The sequence below is a fragment of the Microchirus variegatus genome, assembly GCF_963457635.1.
Source record: "Microchirus variegatus genome assembly, chromosome: 1".
Classification (NCBI taxonomy): Eukaryota; Metazoa; Chordata; class Actinopteri; order Pleuronectiformes; family Soleidae; genus Microchirus; species Microchirus variegatus.
Genome location: NC_139802.1, coordinates 25,936,951 through 25,957,507, shown reverse-complemented (window position 1 = coordinate 25,957,507; position 20,557 = coordinate 25,936,951). Strand labels below are relative to the sequence as shown.

At 39.8% G+C, this 20,557-nt stretch overlaps 1 protein-coding gene across 1 annotated transcript in view; it reads left to right on the top strand.

Annotated features, from left to right (window-relative positions):
- Window positions 1–3,610: 3,610 nt before the first annotated feature.
- Window positions 3,611–20,557, top strand: part of LOC310934263 (rho guanine nucleotide exchange factor 7-like) — a gene marked incomplete at its 5' end in the record, with an annotated part of 67,877 nt that continues 50,930 nt past the window's right edge. Inside the window, 5 exons of the mRNA XM_083897956.1 lie at window positions 3,611–3,775; window positions 7,148–7,231; window positions 11,760–11,844; window positions 15,137–15,255; window positions 15,981–16,185. Of these exons, the coding sequence (XP_083754082.1) occupies window positions 3,611–3,775; window positions 7,148–7,231; window positions 11,760–11,844; window positions 15,137–15,255; window positions 15,981–16,185 (658 nt within the window). The remainder of the gene's footprint in view (window positions 3,776–7,147; window positions 7,232–11,759; window positions 11,845–15,136; window positions 15,256–15,980; window positions 16,186–20,557) is intronic.

Sequence of the window (20,557 nt, the reverse complement as noted above, 5' to 3'; positions counted from 1 at the left end):
GGGGCTGGGGGGCGGCGACGCGGTTTTCACCACTGATTCCCGACCACACCAAGTGACAACCTCCACACATATATATACATGGATGCGCGAATACACAGACATACAGATACACACATGGACAAACTCGGGTTCATGATAGAACCAATATAAACTGATACACCCGTTACAAACAAGATCACCTTTTCTATATGTGGTTGTTCACAAATTCTACTGTACTTATACAAATGCATATCAGTGTTGTTAATGTTGTAATGTTATCATTATTGCCTTAGTGTGTTATGCTACCAACTTCTATCTAGTGTCTCTCTCTCTCCCTCTCCCTTCTCTCCCTCCCTCTCTCTCTCTCTTTCCCCCCCATCTCTCTCACACCTCCCTTGTCTGTCTACCCACCCTCACCCCCACCCCCCGGTCCTCCCACACCACCTAATAAATGTGACCCACCACGGACCAAGCGGGAACAAGTCGGCCGAGCGCAAAACGAGAAAAAACAGGAAAAAGGTTTTTTTTTTCAAAATAAGGGATTTACGTTTTTTTCAAAAATACACAAGTTGAAGTTTTGAAGAAGCCACTACATGCTTCAGATCACAGTATTGTGGGTCTTAAAACCATAAACTTTGTGTTTGAATTAAGGTTGTTTTGTTTTTTCTTGTTATTGTTTCACTAGCTCCAGCACAAACATGTGCTGAAGTGCTTGAATCACGTGTGAATGTGTGTGCTATGTTGTCAGTCAAAGTGGACAAAATGCTCAGAGCTGAATTACAGTTGCTGTTGGAAAATTCTGTTATTTGGACAGACAGTCAAGCAGTAATCATGTATATTGCAAATGAGCATACATGATTCCATACTTTCATTGCAAATTGATTGTCAACAATCAGAGATAACACAAATGTATCACAATGGAAGTATATGGAGACAAAGTTCAATCCAGCCGACGATGCATCTAGAGGACTAAGTGCTGGAAGATTTGTGATGAAAAAAGATGGATAAAGGGACCAACTTTCTTGTTGAAGCCAGCCAGTGAATGGCCAAATGTACCCATGAAATCCCATGCACTTAATCCAGATGACCCCAAAGTTATAGTAAGGTTGGTTGTGCACAATATTCTTTTGAACGAAGCAAAGAACCCTACCAATCAACTGCTCTCTTATTTCTCCTGTTGGCTGAAGATAAGAAAGGCTGTGGCATGGACATTACAGTTTTTCTCAAATGCTAAAACACATTTCACAAACATTTCCTCCATGTTCCCCAATGTCTAAACACAATACCCTTTTCTAAAGCTACATAAGCACAACCACACCTTCTCACTTCAAACCTCAAACTTTCACACCAAAAGAGCAGCTCGAAGCTTTCAAAAATGTAAACACTATACACATCATTACACACTACAGCAAAACAATTTAAAACACAATATTCAATTTGTGAGAAGGTTCTTTGTTTCATAACTGCCAATGCATATTTTTAAAAAACTTTAGAGTAACGGATCTTCTTAGATCTCTGCAGAGGATTAGGCATTTAGAGTTGTGAGTTTCATATGAAGAGTACAGAAAATTCTGCACTACTGTAACACAACTCAATGCAAAAAACAGAATCTATTGCACACAACAGTACTCTTGAAAACATGATCAGGGTGTGAAGTGTTTTTATTTTCTTCATTCACACCACACACACACACACCACAGTCACTGTGCGGCATCATGTTGCCGAGCTGCATCGGGCCACATCGCCTCATCCACATCGCAGGCTATGTTGTCTCTTGCTAGGCACCGCGGGAAAAACGCCCGCTTTTATAGGTGTGGTCACAGCATTGAAGTGTCTTCAATTTGGAGTCGTTGTGTGTAATATATGACGCCAGGTGTGTTCATTGTGTTCAATTATTGCTGACTGTGGCAAGCATTTTGCATCACATGAACTTTCATTTGAGAATATGTTCTTTTGCAACATTTGTTTTAGCAAGGAAACATGTGTTTAGATTTATGAGAACGGAGGAGATTGTGTTTTGTGAATTGTGTCTTCATGTGAAATGTGTTTATGATATTGGAAAAGTATGGCTAGATTTAGTAAATGTGTTTAGACAACTGGTCATTTGGTTTAGAGGATTGGCTTTTGTGTTTTTGCATTTGAGAAAAAATGTAAAGTTAAAAAAGTGTTTTTGCAATCTCTAGCAAAACAGAGAAAAGAATCCTGTGTCAACCGCCCATACACAAGATCACAAAGTGAAGTTACTCACTCACAGCAGATGAGAAAGAAGGCTTTAAGAGAGCAAAACATAACTGTTGATGATCTTAAAATGGCAGAAAAATCTATCATCGGTTTCAGCAAAAATCAAGTATTCCCAGAAGAGATGACCAGGTTGGAATGGCGCCATCTGGTGTCAAAAATTCCCCTTTACAAGTTGGATCCTGTATTGGAGGATGGAATTTTGAGAGTGGGAGGTAGACTTGACAGATCGGCTATGCCTCAACAAAGCAAACATCCTATCATCCTATCAAAGAACACATTTCCTTAAATGATGACTCTTTCTCTTTCAAGTCATATGTAGAGAAAGGCTGAGGCAAAAATTGTGGTTTTATTCTCAAAATAAGTTGTGTTCTTCTTTTGACGCAAAATAGCTTCAACTGTAACTTTTTTGTCAGTGTTGGATTATGGAGATCTTTTGTATATAAATGCTTCTGCTCAATGTCTTTGAAAGCTTGATACTGTTTACCCTGCATCCCTGATGTTTATTACAAATTGTAAAATGTCCACACACCATTGTGAATTATACTTTTGGGTGAAATGGTCTGCTCTGGCCACCCAAAGGATCAGTCATTGGTATACTTTCATTAATAAGTGCTGATCCGTACTTTTTCCATATGCCCGTACTGAACTGGGTAAAAGGGCTTTTGTCGATTCTATACCTTTTGACTGGAAACTGAGTCAATTTAATTGAATACTTTCAAATCCAAACTCAGAGTTCTTGAGGCCGACTCCACAACATGCACTTGTTTTTAATAATGTGCTTGTAAATTTAATCAAGATTCTTTTTTTCATTTAGCTGTGTAAAGGTAAAAAAAAAAAATACATAAAAAAAGACTTACAAGTGACATCAAATGCCTTGTTTTGTCAGCAAACCAAAAACAAGTTTACCATCATAAAAATTACGCACTCTTGCCAAGAGTATGCTTTTAATTTGAAGGACTTTAAAGGAAGCGCTGTTTTCCAACTTCTACCTTGACACTGCTGCTGCTACTTTGTGCACAAGCAAAGGTGATGATGCCAACATCCACTGAGAGAGCGGGACAATACAGCCGTTAGAGGAAGGAACCCCCTTTATTATTAATTTCCATCTCTATTTTTATGTAATTTTATTTTTGAATAAGACTGGTGTGTGTGTGTGTGTGTGTGTGTGTGTGTGTGTGTGTGTGTGTGTGTGTGTGTGTGTGTGTGTGTGTGTCTGTGTGTGTGTGTGTGTGTGTGTGTGTGTGTGTGTGTGTGTGTGTGTGTGCTGACTGTAGTGTTCAGACAAGGCGGGGCTCAACCAGCTGTCTCATTCTGGACGCACCAGAACAGGAGACACAGGAGTGTAGTTGCTGTTCCTGCTGCTGTTCGATGACAGTATAGAGACTCAGGGATGAATTCTGCTGAACAAACAGTGACATGGCTGATTACACTGGGAGTCTTGGACTCACCAAAGAAGTGCATCTCGGATCCAGGGGCTTTCCTGCAGACCTCTCTTCAGGACGGAGTCGTGCTGTGTAAGCTGCTGGAGCGACTCCGACCCGGGACGGTGGACAAAGTAAGTGCAGGACCCGGTCCCGATGACCTAATACGCAGCACCGGGCTTTCTGGGGCATTTAAAATGCACACAAAAGCAAAATAAAATACACATAAAATATTAACCCAGTTATTCCACATTTCGTGAACATTTTGGAGAAGAAAATTAGCTTTCCTTGTCCCTTTGCTTTACACTTTTTCCTTTAATGTGCGTCTTCAGTCGATCGAATCTGAAGCCAAAACTACAATCCAAAATGGGAATTCAGATTTTCTTCCCTCAGGAATTCTGACTTTAATCTCAGAATTCTCACTTGTTTTCTCAGAACCATAGTCAGAATTCTCACTTTAATCTCAGAATTCCTGAGGTTTTTTTTCTTCCTCGACTAATCCCACAATTCTGACTTGTTCTTCCTCAGGAATAAACAGTTTTATTATTTTATTTTATTATTATTATTTTTTTTTTTTTATCATTATTATTTTTTTTTTTTTCCCATCTTTAATCTTATAAATCAGATTTTTTTGACTGTCTTTTTTTTCGGGGGATTCTGGCTTTAATCTCAGAATTGTGACCTTTAAAGAAATTTTCTGGGGAAACAAAATATTATTATTATTTCCCAAAACATGTTTCACATGTGGCCCTAATCCTCTCTCATAAATAATTGACAAATACCAACTAATTTCGAGGCTAATGTATTAACAACAGCACTACCAATGATCTAATTATTAAATGAGACACAGTAGCTTTACTGTAAATTTAAATAATTCATAGCTCTGCTGTTAACGTCACATCACACATTATTACACATTTTACAAACCATTCAGTTACATAATTGTTTTCATGACTAAAATGTTGGGGGGAAAAACCATCGTGCTCCAGAACATACAAATGTGACCTTATTCATGATTACTGATAAGACGCAGGTTTGTGCAGCTATTAGGACACTAGGATGGGGCCAGTCACGTTAAAATGTGTGGCGAAAAAGCAACTGTTCGGTAGGGGTGTGCGATATGAAATGAATCACATTAACTCACAATATTTCACCATGATATTGCAATGACTACATTTGTGACATAATTTCACAGAAGTTCAAAATGAAAGACATTTTTAGTTGATATTGAGTGGCGGCCACATTCATTTTTTTTTTGGAGGGGGCTGCTTGTGACACCCTTACTATCCCAATGCCTTACCCTAAACTTACCTTAACCACACCTCAAGTCTTTGCAAAAAAACAGGCTCTGCCTCAAAAGGACCAGGCTTTGGTCTCCATGTGGACTACTGGTCCTGACAAGACCAGAGTTTATGCCAGAAAATGCTCTGAAGAGTTAATTACAGTTTTTCTCAGTTGCTTTGGTTCTTTTCTCACATCACTATTAACATTTGCATGGCAGTCAGTGCATTTCTCAAAACAATGAGTGCAAACCGCAAAACCTAGTGGATGACTTGCAAAAGCATGTCACTTGCTCAAAATGGATTGTTGAAATTAGAAGTCTTGACACCATTGTTTATGAACAAGAAAGTCAAATGGCTTTGTCATGTTTTCATTACAGCAGTTTATTCTCTCAGTGTTTCCAACGCAAAAAAGGTCAGAACTCTACCTACCTGACACTACCTGGAAATGCTCAAGACAGCACTAAACACTACTTGTACAGCCATTTGAAAACTACAGTAAAGTTACACACTACTGTAGTTTGGGGAGTAAGTGAGATATTAAGAGATGTTGGATTACTGTCCAATACTATGCATACCTGTTCTCCCTATGTTTTAATGATTAAATTCACAGTGGTTCTTCCAACATTTGGTTGCACCCTCTGACCAGCCTCAGTCATTGTGAGGCCATGACTGACAACATGGTCCACAACTGTAGCTCTAATTTCATTAAGAATCTGCCTCTGTATTTGGTCTCTTCTCCCTCTTCCCCTGTTTTATCCCCTTCGTCCCCACATCCTCTCCCCTCTTCCACAATGCTGACCTTCCATGTGTCACAGAATTGTAGAAATGGTACACACTATGTCCTGCTCGGTTCACATATGCTTGCCAAGTGAGAGTTCATGGGATTCATCCCTGAGTGACTGTGAGCAAGTGGCTCGTCATTTGTTACAACTAATACTTCATACACCAATGAAGAGCAATTGTTCAGTTTAGGAGACATTGCAGGAACAAATGATAAAGAACGGTATAAAATTTGCTTGGCAGAATTTGATAACTTGTTCAACAGTTTTGTATGTAATGACTCAAGCAATGAAATACATAGTATCAGTTTTATTGGGAATGGCTATTCAGCATCCAATAAGTATGTTGATTTGGACTGACAAGAAATAAGCAAATGGTAATGTTATAAAACAGCAGAGAGTTGTATGAAAGCAGCTGATGCATGTCAAAAGCATTTGCAATTTGTTCAGAGGAAAGAGAAACTGCTACTATGATGTGCACAAATGACTAAATGTTGTGGAGGTTGAACTAATAGAATTTTTATTCTGATCTGAGAAAAGCACCAAAGCGACTGAGAAAAACTGTAACACGAGGGCACACACAAACACACACTGGACCATGAACCTGTCAGCGTCACATCCTCCTTCGGCTTATCCAACTCCCTTGGGAGATTGTAGATCAGCGTCAAGTTGGCTTCATTTATCTGAAACTTTAGGTAATAGCTGTCTTTTCAAAATAAAGGCACATTACCTGTTAGCAGTATATGATCTTGATCCCCTCCCTGTATGCTTTTTGGGAAGAGCTTTACCACAGATAGACAGTGCAGTTCTTGGCATCGCTCAACTTATTATTCATTGATTATTAATCAAATCAAAATCAATCACTATGTGTATGATGGATTACTTGGATTACAATACATATTTCAAACAAATTTGATGTAAAATATAGTATAACATAGTATTGTAACAGTATTATACAATAATGATATATCATTAACTAATTTCTGGTTTCTTTACTTTTTTTTTAATTTACAATTTATGGCCCAAATCAATTCGACTAATTAATTAATCAGGAAAATATTGAATATATTAATTGTATTAATAATTGTGAAACTGCTAAAGTAACAAAACAAATTAAATACTAATAAAATACCTAGACATCTGCTTATCGCAATCAGCTAATCAATCACAGTGAATGTAATTCTTCCGTAGTCAAGATTTGAACGCAAAAAAGTGAACAAAAAGTCCCCCAGTCAATGTTTTATTTTGAAAGTTGCAACCGGAAGTGTGCTAGCTTGACACGGATAAGCAGCAAGTGGCGAATGCAGCAGCAGTCACATCAACGACGAGAATTCGATGTGTTTCCGAGCGCGGAAAACCTATTTGTGACATTAGTGTGTATGAAGTTTCTTCACGTTTACAGCTTCAAGCAAGATGATCTAACTGAACCGCTTCCTGTTTGTAGTTTGTCCACGATCCGAGGAGCGACAGCGACTGTCAGAGGAATATCGGCGAGTTTGTGAAAGGCTGCGGGGCTTACGGTGTGGAGGTTAGTCAACGCTGACACAATGTGAAGAACATGTTAATTAACTTATAAATGGACATATTCATGTAAACTTTAAGCCCAATTATTTGTTTATACTGTTACTGTCACCTGGAAAAGTCACATGTACTTGGTAGATGTCTGTCTCTGTCACGAGCTGTGTAAATACGAATAACGGGTCTGTGCGCAATTGTTGCGTGAAGCACGTGATCCATATCGATAAACAAGTTAAAGAAAGTTAAAGGTGTTAAAGAAAACTGTTAAACTATTCCCTGCTGTTGCCAAAAAAGGGTTTAAATACGTTTCCATGTCATTGATAATTGTGTAGTTATAAATGTGAAATATCTACAGCATGATAACATAACTAGTGTGAATGTGCAGTAGTTTATTGATAAATGTATTTTACTCACTCAAGTATACAATAAGTTACCTGTAGGCCAGATGTTTTTTGTCTAATAGGAAATCCAACCCTGTATAAATTATGATTTATTAGGTTCTGCTACCCTCGGTTTAGTAAACCGTGCCCTTGGTTTTGTATGTTACTCCTTTGACACCTAACTTGTGTTGGAAAGGTTGTAGGACCGAATCCTCAGGGTGACAATGTTATTTATCTTATTATTGTATAAAGCATTATGAGTATTAAGCATCTATAATACGTAAAGCATATTGTATAAAGCATTAATAAATATATTGGGTTTGTGGTGGTAACATGTCTGGGCCAGACATACATTTGCCCCACATACATGAATATGTATCCAATAGGGGTGTCACAATTCTCTCAAATTCTTGATTCAATTTGATTTTCGATTTTAAGGTCACGATTCAATTAGATTCTCGATCTTTTCCTCTCTTTTAGCGCAGATGGGTCTAGTTTAGTCTCGGACCATTGGTTTTATTTTATGATAGCTCATTTAATTTCCCTACATGGTGTCATGAATCATCATCATAAATCGTTGAGTCCAACTTTGTCAAGATTAGACATAGTTTCGATCGATATTTTGATTTACAGTCGAGATCTAGTATTAAATGTGTGACATGTGGTGTGCGTACTAGGGATGAGTATCAGCACATCCAGCCATCAATCTTCTACCACTTTATCCTCATTGATCTCGGTGGATTTTGGATCTCGGCTAATTTTTGCTGCATCTTAGGCTGCCAACATGGCAGTTCATAGAAACCTTCCGTGGCTTTTTTAAGACTTCTCAACTGAACTGAACACCATGATATCAGGGGGTGACATCACTTCCAGTTCGGACTTCCGAGTTCCGATGTAAATGGAAGGCAGCGCAAATCCTGCACAAAGATTAAACAGTACAAAAAGACAGTTTACATGCTATTGATCTTTGACAATGAAATGCAGATTTTTAACAAGCCAAACCTGTCTGATTAGTCCTGACAATGAGAACAGGCTTTAAATAGAAAAAAATCAATCCATGGCGATGGAGCAGTGGGTGGAGTATGAGAAGATGAAATGAGGAGGAGGAAGAGGAGAAGGAGGAGGGTGGGCTGACGTAATGAAACCCGCCCTGGCAGAAAGTGAATTTTTCAATCAGGTTGATTAGAGGCTTTTCAGCCATGTTGCTGGAAGCCAAGGCCTCAGTTACCAGCAGCCTGCCTGACATCAGTGTAGCAAGACAAGGCGGGCACACTGTCTGTCCACCAGTATGGGATTACACAATGGACTACTGGTGTCTGTCTGTGACTCCATGATTAACTGGAGCTGCACTGTGTAATACACAATAACAATCAACATCATACATTTATCTTCAACTATTAATTGAACCTAATTGCATGGGATATTGATCCAGTGCATTTAGTTTGCTTCTGCGGCTTTTAATCAAGTGCTCCCTGTTGTCAGGTAAGCTGTTTGACCAATCACAGCAGGCTCTGAGTGTGTGCGCTCTTCTCTGTGTACTTGTTTTTTTCATTATTTTTTATTATTTTATTTTATTATTCTTTACCTTGTTAGGCTGTATATTGTTTCATTTGACACTTTAAAATAATTTTAAATGGCTGATTGTGTGATGTTTGATGTGAGTATGCTGTATGATTGAATTGGTTGTATCCATGCCCTAACGTGTTACTTCTGCCTGTTTTGGCTAGGTTGCTTTTGCAAAAGAGATTTTTTTTTTTATCACAATCTGAGTTTTAGGCTGAATCCCAATTCCACCTACCCCTTTGTCGGAGTTCCCCTTGGCCCACAAAACAGAGTTGATGGAGCGAGGGGTACGAACATTCCCCTAAGAAATGAGGCACACCTCCATTACGTCATCACGTTGTCCGGACTTGATGCTCGCGGACTGCTACATCAACAAGCTGATGCGATGCTTGTTGATGTAACAATCCAAAAATGCCGTCCTCACAAATAATGTCTGTTGCCTGGGCTATTTTTCAGTTTTTACGACTGTCAGCTGCTAACCAACGACATCGGCGGCAACGCTGACGTGAGGAGTGTTCACACACACAGTTACAGCGACTGCAGACCCGCTGCATTACCATAACCACACACACACACACACACGCATTCACACACGCATGCACACACGGTGCAGAGGGAGAAAGACAGAGCGGAGGAGAGCGGGGACAGAATCTCATGTTCTGTCCTGAAGACGTAACTGTGCACTCCGGCACAATTTGTTAATGTTAAAAAATAGCGATAGCAGCTAGCTAACCACTTACGAAAGGAACGCCGGGATAGCATCGGCTACGACTAGCTAGTAATTCAAAACAAACTTGACTAGTGATTCAGAAACACCGTTGACAATTGAAGAAGACCACAATACAATTATTACACATGACTGTCGTAATTAAAATACTGAAAATACATTTGTGCGAGTCTTTGACGGCCAGCTTTCAAACTTCGCTGACAGGTGACGCGGCGGAAGCTGCGAAATTCCTCAAAGCCCTCCGTTTCAAGTGTGGTCCTGAGGAAGCTTCGTTTCGAGGGGTATGTAGCCCTTCGGCTTGGCCCTACTCCTTAACCCTAATGAGAAATGAGACAGCCCTACCCCTCACATGAACGCGCAAAAACAAGGGGTAGGGGGAAGGGGGAGGGCTAAGGGGATGAAATTGGGATTCAGCCTTAGTCCTGGTTAAATAAAGGTTAATTAAAAATAAAAGAAATAAAGAAAGATCCTAAACAGACTTTTAAGGTCCTGTAGTCCTCATGGGGACTGGTTAGAGTAAGGGCTAAGATGTGAATTGTGGTTAGGTTAAGGCAGAATCCCAATTCCACCCCTCGCTGAGCCCGAGATTACAATAAACACAGCGTTGTCAGCAGTGTCTGAACTGTTTGTTTAGAAACTTCAGGGCTTCTTAAACAAGGTAATGATGCAGATACACACTAAATAACAGTGTTAATTGGAACTTCCGGTCTAGGTCCACTTTAAGATTCACTGACCCTGACTTAATTAGGATTTAACTTAAGTGAAAACAAGTGTACAATTGATAAATCAGCTGATTCAAGAAGACGAAAGTTGCATTTCATTAATGGACATTTTATTCACTGACACAAAAAGCACACACTCTATGGTGGTAAAGTAAGTGTAAAAGTTAAAAAACAGAATTCTAAAAAATTAAAACGGAAAAGACGGAATTTGGAAAAAAATAAAACAGATTTCATAGGCCCTACGAGTGCATCTTGACTCAACATGAACATGAATGCATGCGTGAATATTACATGATTGGAAGCCAACGCATCTCTGATTCTAGAATGCTCATTGAAATAGACTACATCCACATGGCGCCAATATGAGCTGACCAGCAGCGAGTGAGCACACCTTCACTGTGAATTCCCATTTTTATTTATTTGTTGTTGTATTTGTTTGTTTTCTTGGTATATGTGTGGTTTTGAGTAATTTTGAGTATGCACTTATTGGTCTCAATGTCAATCGCGCTTGTTTTGCGATGTAACGGCCATTTCCCTTCTCGCGCACTCTTCTCACCTTTTTCACCCCGACCAGTTTGCATGCCTGTTTCTAGTCTTGATGACCACTCAAAGCTGCATTACACTGCAGTTTTGCCATTGACCCATTCACACCCATTCACTCACTTTCATACAGTGCATCTACTGTATGTGCAGCACATTTGCCCTTGCCCACTTTCCCAAGGACACATCGGCATGTAGACTAGCAAAGCCGGGACCACTGACCACTGAACTACAGTTGCCCGTCTATTGACAGTAGAATACTTAAATACATAAATACACAAATCTAATTCCATACCAATCCTCCAATATAACTAATTACTAAAACAGTAGACCCAACAGTAGTTCGCCAGTGGTTCCTCATATAGGAAGTTTGGGAAACACTGGAATATGCTGCTGCATCCTTGACTTCAATGCTTGCACCCTCTCCATCTATTATTTATATGTGTACTTAGTTATTTTGCACTATGAATAAAAGTTATAGCTACATCTGCTGTGACACAAGAATGGAAAATATTTTGTTAATTTCAATACAGAAGAAAATACCTCTGCAGTTGTGTGCAGGAAAAATGGATATTTGTCATAATTTTTCTCTTCTGTCTCCTTCAGCCTTTTGAGGTCAGTGACCTCCTGCAGGACCTGAACTTCTCCAAGGTGCTGAACTGCCTGGTTGCCCTGAACATAGCCAGTGAAGGTAAGTGCATCATTGTATTTTGTGTATGTGGCCAAGTCAATCAATCAATCAATCAATCAATCTTTATTTATATAGCCCACAGTTTACAAAACATAGTTTGTCTCACGGGACTTCACAGGGTTGGTAACATCCTCTGTCCTTAGACCTTCGACCAGGGTAAGGAAAAACTACCAGGGAAAAAAAAAAAACCCTTGTAAAAGGGAAAAAGGGTAGAAACCTTAGGGAGAACCACAGGTGAGGGATCCACTCCCTGGACGGACAGATGTGCAGTAGATGTTACCCAAAACATACAATACACAATGACAAGAATAAAAAGTGAAAAAAGTCTTTAAATGCCAGGATCATCTGGATCACTGGGTTTATCACAGCCTGTAGTGAAGACTGTTGTGGTCAGAGACTTGAAGATGACGGAGTCCTCTTTCCTGTCCTGACCTCATGTCGTTCACTGGTGTCAGCAGAACTGTAAGAGATTAAAAATCAGTTAGAGATGTGCTACATGTAGATTTATGTGCTACATCTCATGGGGGTACATCGAGATGTAGTCTGTGATTTAAGCAGGCAATACCCTTTTTTCACTTAGGTTTGAGGTTTATTCTTTGTGGTTTAGTGCCCTTATTAATACTTAGGGATGCGTGATATTATACCGCTGGCCAAGAAGTGGTTTCCAGATTTAGGACATTGCTTTCTTTATTTGCGAGTTTATACATTGGAGGCCTTCCAAATTAATTACATTTCTGAGCTCCCTCAACAATTGATGCAATGGAGAGGAGGTGGTCTGTTGTTGCAATCTGCAATTTCTAGCTGCACTGCAGTGCACTTTATACATTTACAGTGGTATGCAAAAGTGTGGGCACCCCTGTAAATTTTCAGGTTTTTGCTTTATGAATCATTGGTTGTTTGGATAAGAAATTTCAGTTAAATATATCATATAGGAGACAAGCACAGTGATATTTGAGAAGTGAAATAAAGTTTATATGATTTACAGAAAGTGCAAGAATTATTTAAACAAAATTATGCATTTGCATAATGTAGGCACCCTTGTCATTTTATTGATTTCAATACCTTTAGCACTAATTATTGGAACTCAAAATTGGTTTGGTAACCTCAGTGACCCTTGACCTCCATACACAGGTGAATCCAATCATGAGAAAGTGTATTTAAATAGGCCAATCCTAAGTTTTTCTCCTCTTTGCGTCTTGGCAACATGGGAGCCTCGAAACAACTCTCAAATGACCTGAAAACATGATTGTTCAACATCATGGTTTAGGGGAAGGATACAGAAAGCTATCTCAGAGATTTAAACTCTCAGTTTCAACTGTGAGGAACATTGTGAGGAATTGGAAGACCACAGGCACAGTTCTAGTTAAGGTCCGAAGTGGCAGACCAAGAAAAATCTCAGATAAGCAGAGGCGAAGGAACCAAAGAAACTCTTGATCGAATAAAGCCCTGAAATTTCCACTAAAAATTGAGTCATCGGGGGGGGGGGGCTGCTTTGTGGGTGCAGCTCTTTTAAAATTAAAAGAGCCGCAGTGCGGCTGCAGTTCAACACAGTCTGACGGCTCTGACAGTGTTTTGCATTACGTGCATCTGTGCAAAACAATAGCCCCTGATATCCGAAAATAATGTACTATGTCAACTAGTAATATCAGCACAATAAGTGTTGAGGAATATTTAGATTATTTGGCTCTGTGCATGACCTCGCACAGAACGAGACTGAATATAGGAGTTCAGCTTCGCAGCTGAGATACAAATAGATACAAAACATTGATCAGTGTTTGTCAAACCTGGAAATTACAATGTTCTTGAATGTCTTGCTTTGTCCACAAACCAAAATGATTCAGTTTAATGATTTATTTGTTTATGTGGAGCAAAGACTAAGAAAATATTCACATTTTAGAAGCTGAAACAATCAGAAATATTGTTTTAATCATGAAAAAAGCTTCAAACCGATTAATCGATTATCAAAGTAGTTGGCGATTAATTTAGTAATCGATTAATAATCAATTCATCGCTTAATCGTTTCAGCTCTAATTAATGGAAACGCTAATCTGTCTGTCTCTCATTAGCCACGGAGAGACAACAACCCACTGGGTTGGACTAAACCATAATAGTGGAAAGCAAGGGCGGTGTTCTCTGAAGACACGCTGTTACCTGTGAAACATGGGTGCTCTAAAACACCCCATTGGCACTTGGTACTTTCCTCCTAATGAAATTCACCATAAAAATAAATAAATAAACAAACAAATATATCCAGTCGACCAATCACAATTTGTGGTTTTAGTGCCTCTGCCACAAGTCTTCGTTTCACTCGCAGCATAGTCCGTTATTTTAGGTGACGTGCAGGCATGGACTGGCGGTGAGTTATAAATCATTTTTGATGATTTTTTGTTATCATGTAATATTTGTGAAACATTTAGTTAGCCAGTTGGGCTTCAACAATGAATTAATCGATTTTAGAGAGTTTTTTATTTTTTTATTTTTTTATTATTAATTAATACAAGCTTTGTGATATTTTTTAGCTTCTTAAATGTGAATATTGTCTGGTTTCTTTGATTTATTTGACAAAAAAAAAAAATTTAAACTAGGTTCCAGGTTTGATAAAGACTTATCAACATTTTAACTATATTTTATGGACAAAAAATATTTGATTAATCGAGAAAATAATTGACAGATTGAGTCTAAATCTAACCAGTATATTTCACTGAAAAGACATCTCTAGCAGTGTTTCTTTGACAACTACTTTCACTTCAAGATGGAAATTGTGGCACTGGGTCCATCTCTCCCAAGATGAAAGTCTTAAACATTGTTCAACTCTTTTCCATGTAGGCTACTGCAATTTATTTTAATCTTTGAAACAATATGCTCGGAAACCATCAAACCTGTTATTTCTGCAAAAGGAGGATGCACAAAATGTTTCTTTTGTGGTGCCTAAACTTGCACATGCCTACTTTCTGTGTGCAAGAAAACTTTATTTCACTTTTCAAATATCATTGTGCTTGTCTCCTGATATATTTAACAAAAATTTCTTATTCAAACAACCAATGATTTGTAAAGGAAAATCATGAAAATTTACAGGGGTGCCCAAACTTTTGCATACCACTGTATACATAGTAAAAATAAAAATAAATAAATAAAGGTTTACTAAGTTAACAACATTTGAAAAAAAAAAAAAAACTTTTATAAATTAGTAATTTTCAGAACATTTTTAAACAATGGCAATAATCAGCCCTATTTCTAGTCATACTAGGATGTTACTTGTATGTTTTAAAACGTTTTGTGCTTGTGTATGTAGGTGTCTCTGGAGACGGTGTGTGCCTGCCACACTCCTCAACCTTGAGGATCAAGTCATTTGACTCTTTGAACACTCAGACTCGCTCCTACAAACTACTGCACCCTCAGTGTCACAGCCTGGTGAGCTACCATAACAACAATAACAGTGCTCAAAATATTTATATTTTATAATGTTATTCTAATTCAACATTATTGTATTAATCTCCAATTTGACTGACTTTTAATATGTTAATTATCTTTATCCTTTGCACAAATGTAGCTGCTAACATTTCAAAAGAAGAGGTGGTGTGATGTAAAAGAGGGTCCCTCTTTGTCTAGGGCCCCAGGGGCCCGAGAGACAGCTCTGAGGGCTCCCAAATCACTGGTATCAATGGTATGACACAAATTTAGCTGATACTTCTGAACTCTTTCTTGTGTGTATGGGCCCTAAATGGTCTACTTCCACAAGTTAGTATCTTTGGAGACTTTGTAGGAAATTCCCACAATAGCATGCGGGTAACAAACCTATATATATATATATATATATATATATATATACATTATATATATTACATATTTTATTCCATGTACTAATGTGTCATAGTGGGTTTGTCCTGGAAGTTAAAGCAGAGACAGTAAAGAGTATGACGACATTGAAAGGCAACCAAAGTAACCAAATTGATCTTTTACTTCTAACAGAAATACATATTTCTATGGATTCAAAGGGTTATGGAAACATTTTGACAAAGTATTGTCTTTTTTAAAAATACTTTTTAATGCTGAAAAATATCACATCTTTAATTCTACCAAAAGAAAACTTGGGGCTATAGCTCAGCTGAGTGCTTCCTGTTCTTCTCAACATCCAGGACATGTCAGGGGGCAGTGGGTGTGGCCATGTGCTGGTCAAGGCACGCTTTCCCTTCCAGCAGACCAATGAGGATGAGCTCTCCTTCTTCAAGGGCAACATCATAAGTGTGAGCAGGCAGGAGGAGGGGGGCTGGTGGGAAGGCTCGCTTGACGGCAGGACGGGGTGGTTCCCCAGTAACTACGTGCGAGAGCTGAAAGGAAATGGTGGGTGAAGCTCTTATTGCTGCATGTCGTTAATTTTCCATTAATCATTCATTTATCAGAGCAGTGTAGAAAAGAATGATAATGCAATCTGTAATTTAGGATTTCTTTGACTCAGATCTGACTTTGCAAACACTTTTAAAAACATGTATTATGTTATGACACCTTCTAATTAGGGTTGCGAATGAGTGGGAAATTCCAGAAACTTTCCTTGAGAATTTGAGAACACTAATGGTTTTCCGATTCACTGCCCCTGAAATAATTTTGTGTATTAAAACCTGAATCTGCACTTTCTGGCCTGAAAGCTTTTCTAATTAGTCCAGTGTCCTTGGGACAGACACAGATCCTTCACACGCCGGGGGAAACAAGCTGTAGAGCAACCACTACAGCCACAAACACCCCCCACCACCCTGCCTCCCTCTTTCGCTCTCCCTCCATCTCCTCTCTCCTCTGCTCTCCTCTCCCTGCTTTACAGCCACCCCCCTCCCCAATCTGTTTTCAAAGCGTGTCTGTCCTTTATTAAATTGTTTTCTTTTCCACATTATCAGTTGCCATGGAGACCTCATCTCTCGGATTATTTGAATTTCATTATATCTATTGATTTGGGAGCATTTCATCTTTTTTATTGTTTTTCTGTCAATTTTTGAGACAGGAATTTTGGAAATAATTCAAATTGTAAACTTTCCATGGGAATATATGGGAATTAATGGGTAGGGGTACCCCTGAGCAAGGTATTCCCATTGCTCATTGATAATTGGACACTCGAAATTGACCCCAGTGGATTGCATCAGGAAGGGCATCCGGCATAAGATAAGATAAGATAAGATAGCTTTATTTATCCCACAGTGGGGAGAGAACATAATAATCCAGGTTTTCAGGAAATATGAAATTATGACTATTATGTGTTATTGTAAGACATGTATTAACTATACTTAAACACCAACTATAGAGCCTTATAAAAAGACACACTCTTGAAATGAAAATAAATAATATCAATTGTTTTCACTTGAAGCAGACCTAGAACGGAAGTACCAATTAACGCTTCTTTTTTGGTGTGCATCTGCTCCATTACCTCGAAACAAACAGTTCAGCCACTGCTGAGAACGCTGTGTTGTAGGCCTGGGCGATATATCGATTTTATCGATTCATTCAATTTTTATGTTCCAACTATTAAAAAAAAATACTTACTTCGGTGCACTTTTTTAATGTTCGCACTGGGGAAATGTTCCGGGGAACGCTCATTTGTGGCACCACCCGTGCGTCTCCTCACAAACACTCACCTGGCCAGGGTTTCCCCCAGTGCATATTGCTTGTTTATTTACGTTATGTTGTGATTCAACTTAGTAATTGGTGGGAAAATATAAATACAAATGATTAATTATTTTTAATAATTAATTTTGTTATTAATTTCATAAAAACGGGGCACCACTCCTCTTAGCGTGAGGAGAATGACAGAGAAACAGTCACTTTACAACCTTCAAGTGTCTCTTGACTATCAGTTATAACTAATTAATAATAAGTATATTAATATTAATTAATAAATAACAAAGAAGGTGTGAGATCGTACGCTGGCTTCTTTCAATTACCCTTTGTTACAAACAAGCACAAAACACAAAAGACAGAAACGGTACTTTTAAAGTAAAGGTTCAACATTTATTAAAGCATTAAAATTAATTAATAACAGCAACAAACATCAGTCCCTTAATCTAAAATAATTACTGGTAAAAACGTTTCAATATAAAAGAAAGAAAGTAAAATAAAATAAAAAGGGTATGGATCTGAGTGCAGGAACGTGTGTGTGTGTGTGTGTGTGTGTGTGTGTGTAGGTGAGGGTGTGTGTGTGTGTATGTGTGAAAAGGGGGCGTGTCACTTTGGCAGTAGGTAACAGGAAGTGAACAAAACAAAGCCAAAGTAAAACAGGAAGCAACAAACAAAGCCAAAAGGTAAAAGAAGGAGGGGTCTCTGACGTGACGGTTGTCACGACGACGCGCCTCCCACTTCCGGGTTACCAAAAGTTACGTCACGTGAAAATGGCGTCACTCGCTGTTAACCGTGAGGCGACGCGGGATGGCGCTCGTGCTCTGATTTCTTTACTCCGCTCTTCCGTCTTTCACCAGCGGAAGCGCTGAATAAAAGAGGAGAGTTGAAGGAGGAAGTGAAGTCAGCAGTGACGTGGAAAAATTTAAAGGTAATGGCGGCAAGAAGTGAAATAGACAAAGGAACGAGTTCGACCACACAGGTTAGCGAGAGTTTATCTCGTGAGCCTGTCTTCTTACCGGTCAAATTAAGCTTCTATTACGATCGCTGCTGATGCTGCGCGCAGAGCGAGAGGCACAAATAAATAAATAATACCAACGATCAGCTGGTCAGTCGGCGCCGCGGTGGTTCCGCTAAACGGTCCGCTAGCTTAGCTCACAGGTATTATTCTACACAAGTTACAGCCGTGTGTGAGACACACACGGTGGCAATGAAAAAAAATAAAAAGTACATCAACAATAAGAACACAATGAAACTCCGGGGTGCACTCCCGTGTTTATAATAAGCTCTGAATAGTTAATTTGCCCAGACACAATCGCTTACTATGAGTTGCCTTACAACGAGTAAGGAAGGGGTCCGTGGATCGCGTTGCGCGATTCTGCTCCGTGGGCTGGTTCTGCCGGAATGGAAGAGATTAAAGCGCGCCTCTAGAGCTGTGTTCAATCCCTGGTTCGATCTGTTCTTCGGTCAGTCTACCGGCATCAGAGAACGGGTGCGGGCGTCTCATTGAATAAAAAGCAAAACTAAAATGGAAAAAACAAAAAATGGGGTAGGAATGGACGAAGAAAGAACCTTCACAGCTTGGCCAGCGAGAATGGAGTTCTTTGATGTTTCCTCTTCTTAAACACATACATCCGCTCTCGCTAGGAAAATATGGTGAAGAGACCGAACTCTGGGGTTCGTTCAGTTTTATTACCTATGCCTAGGGGGTGGGGCATCCTGTGGTGTCCACCAATGGGTGAACGGTTGACTGCCGTGGACATCCTCGGCCGCAGTGAGTTGTGGGGGATGAGTGCATCACAGCTGGACGCCTTGGAGGAAAAGTTTCCTTCTCTTTGTTCTTCCCATGTGGCTCCTGGGGTCTTTCAGACCACCATTTTAAGTCTCATCTGCATTCAGGTTTTCCAAAGGGGACAGTGAGGCCTCACAGTCATGCTGTGCCCAACAATCCCCCTCTTGATCTGAAGGCTGGGGTGTAGGCCGCAGGGTTCTGATCAAGTGAAGGGCCTTGCTCTCACCTGACTGTTGGTCAGGTAAAGCTGCATGTTCTGGGAGAGAAGTAAAGTCACTGGAGTTCTGAGGGGAACAGTGAGAACAGTCAATATTTGCAGAGGTATAGTTCATGGTGTGGCGCTAGCAAGCGGATCGTGTCTGGGATACCTAAGGGTGTCTGGGCAGACAATTCGATGCTAACTATACACCAAGAAAAACAATCCTAAACAAACATACAATACATTCATACAACATTCTCGGTGAGGTAAAGGAAACAGTGCACCAAGAATAAAAAATGATATTGAAATTAATGAAACAAAAACAAAACAAGATTGTGAGGGAGGAAGAAGGGAAGTCAAGTTGGTTTAAACGCATGTGTATCTGGATCTGGTGGATTTGGTTAAACAGTAGCTAGACCAGGAGTAAAGGGCCAATTTCTGAACTGTGGGGTTCCCCTAGTTGGAAATTGTACTGCCAAGGTTATGCCAAGTGCACCAAACAAGAACTGGATCGAGTTAATGACCACATTCGTTATTGGAGGGGTTACTGCATGCAGGGAAGTGTGAGGCATGCAATCACACTGAGCTTCAGGTGAGGGAACACCAAGAGGGAGTGTACACAACAACAAACAACCAACAAACCAGACGAACAACTGCATTCTCTCCCTCCCCAGGGTCAGAGTCTGCTTCAGTCTTAGCGACTGAAGTAGGGTCCCCCTTTTTGGGCAGTCGGGATAACTTACAAGCCCTGTCAGGCTGAGGAGGAACCAAAATAAGGATCCAACAGTGGTTACCCAGGTAGGCACTGTGTCCTCTTTCGAGATTCCAGCGCCTCTGCCAGGTACCGCTGGATCAGACCCTCCCTTTCTTTCCTTGGTTCCTTGGTCTTCCAACTCTGTTTCAGGTGTGGCGTGGGGCAGGTCGACCAGGCGGTGGTGCATTCCCTTACGAATGTGCCGCCCTTGAGGCCTGTATGCCCCCCTTCCATCAGCTTCCTCTGAGAAGCCATCACCTTTCACACCGTGAAACGCCGGCATCACCGAGTGTTGATGCCGATGCTCCACTGTGGCACATGGTGCATCCCTTGTCTCCTGGAAGGCAGCCTGGCTGGACTGGGAACTAGTTGA